This window comes from Megalobrama amblycephala, linkage group LG3, assembly GCF_018812025.1.
Source record: "Megalobrama amblycephala isolate DHTTF-2021 linkage group LG3, ASM1881202v1, whole genome shotgun sequence".
NCBI lineage: Eukaryota > Metazoa > Chordata > Actinopteri > Cypriniformes > Xenocyprididae > Megalobrama > Megalobrama amblycephala.
Window position 1 is genome coordinate 54,895,590 of NC_063046.1, and position 6,124 is coordinate 54,901,713.

General features: G+C 39.0%; 1 protein-coding gene across 1 annotated transcript; it reads right to left on the minus strand.

Moving 5' to 3' along the window:
• Window positions 1–1,444: 1,444 nt before the first annotated feature.
• On the minus strand, window positions 1,445–4,874 carry buc2l (bucky ball 2-like). The gene is made up of 5 exons (XM_048186101.1): window positions 4,714–4,874; window positions 4,160–4,393; window positions 1,883–3,949; window positions 1,716–1,788; window positions 1,445–1,589 (listed from the first exon to the last, which is right to left on the minus strand). The coding sequence occupies exons 2-5, from the start codon at window positions 4,389–4,391 to the stop codon at window positions 1,532–1,534; spliced, it is 2,430 nt and encodes an 809-aa protein (XP_048042058.1). The 5' UTR covers window positions 4,392–4,393; window positions 4,714–4,874; the 3' UTR covers window positions 1,445–1,531.
• Window positions 4,875–6,124: the final 1,250 nt, after the last annotated feature.

Here is a 6,124-nt window from a genome sequence, read left to right on the forward strand (position 1 = left end):
GCAATGTGCAACAAGTGTCTCATGCAGCCACTGAGCAAATGCTTAGAGTAACGTTATAACATTTTCAACACACTCAAATGTATCTAATATGATAGATGTTACCCCACGCTTGACTGAAAGAAGTGGAAGTGACAACTGTGGCATAATAAAAGTTTCACTGCCTCGAGACGTGTCGCGCTCATCTCTCATTAGTAATTGCTCCAGCGGCCTCGTTCAGCTCCAGCATCACTCGGCCCTGCTCTGCTTCATACTATAGTAACATTAATAATCTCATCCATGAACATGATTTCTGCTCAAGTCCCATCCCAATTCCTTTCCATTGGCTGCGAGATGAAGACGCCATCTCCCAAGATTCCGCGCTCAATCTCGCCATCATCAAGCTATGCCTTTGTTTTGAATAGACAACCTCCAGTGGCAGAAGAATAGTTCACCCCAAAAATAAGTCAATTTTCCCAGTGTCATTTTCATTACAAACCTGAATGGCTTCGCAGGAAAAGTTCTAAAGAATGTTGACGCTTTTCCCAACTACTTTCATGGAAGTGAATGGGGACCAGGGGCTTCCACAGCCAAATGAGGCTTTATGTAAGGAACAGAGTTAAATGTTATTCACTTGTCTTTAAAATCTAGCTTTACAGGAATGGTCTCCCCATTCACTACACTCAAATCATTTAGGAATTGATATGAAAGACAAAGGTGAGTAAATGACATGTTTTTCTCTCCATATGACTTAAATCAATTTTGGTCCTTGTCATCTTTGCTTCTGTATCAGGCAGGATGTTAGACTCACATTACTAATCAAAATCAAATAATCAAGCATATATACACTTTGTCTCATCCTTAATCTATAGTAATATTTAATGCATATTCAAAATTTCAGTAGCTTCTGAGGACTAACACTTTAGCTTTAACAGTCTCCTGTTTAAGGGATAGTTCACCAAAAAAATGAAAATTCTGTCATTTACTCACCATCAGGTTGTTCTAAACCTGTATAAATTTCTTTGTTCAGTTGAAAACAAGAGAAATTTTGAAGAAAGTTTTTAACCCGGCTGCTTTGGGCCACCATTGACTTCCATAGTATTTTCCTCCTACTATGGAAGTCAAAGACATTTATACAGGTTTGGAATAACCTGAGGCTGAGTAAATGACAATTTTAATTTTTAGGTGAACTATCCCTTTAAACATGTTTGAAGTCACTCCAGACAGCACCTCTTGCTCTGTCAGACTAGTTTGTTGGTGAAATCCGATTTCTGGCACATTAAAGCAAAAAAGATTTAACAGTCTTAATTTTTTTTTTTTTTGTAAAAGCATTTATTGTGCTCAAGCATTTATACAGTACTGTGTGTATTACATTCATAGATATTCACACAATGTATTCATGTGCTTTAGTGACACCATTTCAAATGGAACTTCTGAAGATTCAATGATAAAGGCAATATGCAGCATGTTTGCAGTCATAAGTACTTTATTAAATCACTGCATAAAAATGACACGCAAGTATTTGAGTGACAAAAGGGTTTAAACATTTGTAACGTTAATGTGCATTTACTTTCTCCATGGGGTGTGCACTGTGTCTCCCTCTTGTGTGAGCTCTGGAGAGATAAAGGGGGATTAACAAAAAACAACAAAAGATTAAGTGATTACGTAAAAGGGATTTTAAATACATAAACAGTTAGGGTATAATAGGGACACAGTTCTTTCAAGATAAATTAACTTACCTTGCATGTACTCTTTCCTTTTTCTGGATCCTTTCAGTTTTAGATGCCTGAATACTTCCTTTCCATGCATTGTCTACCAGAAAAAGATATAGGTAACAATATAGAGTATATTTGGGCAATGATATATAGAGTACAAAATTTGGGCAACAGTCTTTTGGCAGCCCTACCTTTCTGTAGTCTCTGTAACAAGCTCTTATTTGGGGTGATCCAGTCTTCCTCACTCGGTTCCCAAATTCTCCATTCAAAGTCAACAAATTTATCTTGAGTATCACAGAGTCCATCAGTAGCCCTCTTCTCGTCAAAGGTTTTCACTTCAGCAATCTCTTCTCTTTTGCTGCCAAGACCATCTGAAAAGGAAAGCTTTCTACGATCCTTTCCTTTCAGGTCATATCTACATGATGGGCTGAAGGGAAGTTTTTTCTCCAATGTGGAATGAGAAACCAAACCACATGTCATAGCAGATCTAGCAAACCTTGGACTGCTTTTTGCTTTGCTCTTGCAAGCATGAAATGAACTGTGCTTCCGATCCGAGACACCAATTGCTGGTCTTTGGTCCCTGGTCTCTTTCCCATTTCTGAGAGGAGAAGATTCAAGACTAATGGCGAAGGACATTTTTGGCAGCCGCCTCTCTGGAATGTTAGGTTGTTGTTGTACAATGGGTAACTTACTGTAGTAGTATACATTACCAAAGTCAGCCAGCCAGCTTGTTGAGGGACGGTATGGTGAGCGGGCCTTGAGGGAGTTCACACGTTTAGTTGATGCACCAGTTTGTAGATTTTCCCCTACTGAAACAGCACTAGTGAAAGACCGATTCAGCTCTGACAGAATGTCACTGGGTTTAATCTGGGAGCTCAGAGGTTTCTGAGGAGTTAGAACCCCATTCTCAACCATCCACTCTTTGGAAGGCACATATGGCATCAAAGATTCTACTGACCAGATAGAGGCTTCTAGTTGATGTGGAAGACCATGATTTTCAGTTGATGCGCCAGTTTGTAGATTTTCCCCTACTGAAACAGCACTAGTGGAAGACCGATTCAACTCTGACAGAACGTCACTGGGTTTAATCTGGGAGCTCAGAGGTTTCTGAGGAGTTAGAACCCCATTCTCAACCATCCACTCTTTGGAAGGCACATATGGCATCAAAGATTCTACTGACCAGATAGAGGCTTCTGGATGATGTGGAAGACCATGATTTTTATTTGATGCGCCAGTTTGTAGATTCTTCCCTACAGGAATACAATTCGGCTTTGAGATAATGTCACTGGGTTCAATCAGTGGGCTCAAAGGTTTCTGAGGGGTTGGAAGATTCTCTATCATCCACTCACTGGAAGGAACATACGGGATCAAAGACTCTACCGACAAGATAGAAGCCTCAAGCTGACAAGGCTGGTTATGGTTCTGTATGTCAAGAACATTGGAAGAGTTCCCATTTTCCTTTACCTCTGCCTGAAATGGCATTTCTGATTTTTTCTTTGCTTTAATGCTTTGGGTAATGACGGATCTGCTTGGCTTAGAATATGTTTTAAAAGTTCTACAAGATGGAGAAGTTACCACATTAACTTCTGTACAAGCAGGAAGACAATGCTTACTGGAGTATCTTAACATCCCAGCTTCAACCCTCTGTTTATCCTTCCTTAATGCTAATGACTGGTAAGAGCACAAGACGACATCCTCCGAAGATTGTACAGATGCCAAGCTGCACTGCAAAAGGTCAGTTTCGTTATGACCAGCTAGTTCCATGTTCTGAAAGATCTTAAGCCCAGAAGGCATTTCACTGCATTTGATTTGCACCCGTTCAGCTTGGAGGATTTCACTCTTGGGAACAGCAGATAAACCAGTAGTGTCAATAGCATTTGTGGTGTTGCAATTTTGAGTCAGCACGGATGTACCTTCAGGGCAAGCTACTGATTTGTTATCTGAGGAGCAGGGTGATGTTGACACTGGACTGCCACAGCCAGTACCCCTTCCTGATTCAGAACAATTTTGGGATCTTGCTGCATGTCCATGTGAGTCTATGCTATGACAAAGGGGTTCAGTTTGCACCTCTGAGCTGACCATTACACGACCAATGGGCACATTGTTTTGAAAATGGGAGCGGTGGGTCTGGTGGGCAATAGTTGGAGCCACACGGGGAATTATATGTCTGTAGTCCAATATGGGCAGTTGAGCATGAGGAATCATGTATCCAGGGACTTCCAAACATGGTGGAAGTAGTAGTGGCATCATGCCATAACCTTATAATATTAAGAAACATTATAGAAAAATCATCATCTTCACTGGGTAAAATGAAATAATGGCACAGCAAATAAAGTACATTGCTTCACAGTATAATTAAATTGAAATCTATCTCTGAAGAAAAAATAAATAAATAAAATAAAAATCAAAAGCAACCCTAATAATATTCAGTAAAATGAGAAAAGAAATGTGCGTGCTTTAGAAGATACCTAACCCATGAAGTCCACTGTAGGGAACATATGGTGTTGACATGGGCCATTGATATGGGAAAAGAGGCTGGACAGTGGGAACGTAAAAGGGCTGGTTTCGCTGGAGCTGCTCATCTGGGTTTAACACTCTGGAGGGCAGAGGACCAGGGAGTGGAGGGGCCTGTGCATGCTGTGATCCACTCCGTACACCTGCCATAACACCAGTGGACTCTTGGGTAACTATAGCAGCCATACCTGGAGCACAAGACGACAGGGTTTCAGTAATTTGGCCAGAATTGTCTTTAAACAGACATTTGTTTTTGAACTTAAGTAATTCTCTAAATTTTGTTTAGGGATGATTTTAGCCTGTTTGACCTTTCTAATAGTTTTTTTTTTAAAGAAACTTTTACTTATCCATCCACACTTTATTATGACTTTATTTTACATGTACTTAAGCTTTGCTAGCATTCTATGACAGTGATCAAATGTTTGATAGCAACTGAATGGTTTGTTTAAACTATTAAAACTCCACAAATAGAATGTGTGGCTTTATTTATATTTCTCACAGTGCTTACCTTGAAGTTTTCTACACCGAATGGAAAGCTTTCTCAGACCAAAAATGATTACAATAAAAATTAATACACAGTTTTTCACAAGTTTAAATCAACAGTGTGTTGTGAACACAGAGAATACCACACCCAAATAATTAGACCTATTAATTAGATTGACATGTTAATTAGGATGGAGCATGAAATGATTAGGCAGTCCAGCTGACTCTATTAGGGGACATTTATACGACACCGTTTTTAACTAAATATGGAAAACTTTTATGCGTTTTGGCCGTTTTTTTACACGACAACGGCGTTTTGGTGGCCTGAAAACGCAAAGTTTTGAAAACGGGTTTTTAAAGTGCAAGTTTTTGAAAATGGTCTCCGTGTAAACAACAAAAACGCAAATCTGTAAAAACGCTGATGTCATGCACATGCGCATTACATATTCAGTCTATAGAGGGTATGCACGTGGTTACCGTCAACCGTTACGACTGCGGTCTTTTAAGTGGCAGAAGAAAAACACATCTAAAACGGAAAAGAGTTTTGTGATTGACTGTTCAAATAGCTTTGACACAAAACCTGAGGTATATATTTAAAGACTGTCGAAAGCTACAGAAAAAAGATGCAAATGGATTGCTGCAATTTACAAAAACAACTCGACTCCAGCAGAGAAACATGGATTTGCAGTTATCATTTTGTGTCAAATTGTTGGATTTTGAGGTAAAATCATACCGTATATATTGTATTGTTATATATTATGTTGACAAATCATCAATTAAATATTTTCCATCTTATATTCTGCATAATTGTGTGTTTTAAAATAAACACTGACAAAAAATATACTATAAAACTATATATGTTTTAGGGCTGAACAATATGACGATATATATAACATTGACATAAGTGATTACGTGGATTTAAACCTACCTATATTGTAGTTATATAAATTATTCACAGGCAGATTTGCTTTATGTAACATTATTTCCCCAGCGTCAAATCAGGCACATATAAATGTCAGGAAACACGACTCCTGGCTGCATGTCAATATCCATGGATTAGGTTTATTTGACAAGTTGTAAGAAACACGTTCGAGCCCAATCTTTAGTGTAATCGTTACTCGAGTTTTCGCATTTTCCCTTATTAAATCCAGTCATGCAGCAGGTTCTTTTGCCACTCCATAGTGTTTCATCGCCATCTAATGGCCCACCAGCAGAATAGAGCGTTTTTAGTCATTTTCACGTTGTAACCATATCGTTGTCGTGTAAACTTCTCTGTTGATTCCAGAGAAGTTTTTTGGTGTTAGTTCAGTCAGCCAATTTATGCACAACAACCGCAAACAGAGAAAGATCTCGTTTTAGATGCCCTGCCTCACCTTAGATGAGAGTAGATGGCTGCAGTCATGGGAGCAAAATAAATGCAGACAAGATGGACACTT

Bases quoted from the DNA above. Each gene is read 5' to 3' on its own strand.
- buc2l (XM_048186101.1), bottom strand. From the start codon at position 4,391: ATGGCTGCTATAGTTACCCAAGAGTCCACTGGTGTTATGGCAGGTGTA. The intron at 3,950-4,159 runs GTATCTTCTAAA...TAATATTATAAG, and splicing joins CAGTGGACTTCATGGGTTAG to GTTATGGCATGATGCCACTA. The intron at 1,789-1,882 runs GTAGGGCTGCCA...TTTTTCTGGTAG, and splicing joins GTTACAGAGACTACAGAAAG to ACAATGCATGGAAAGGAAGT.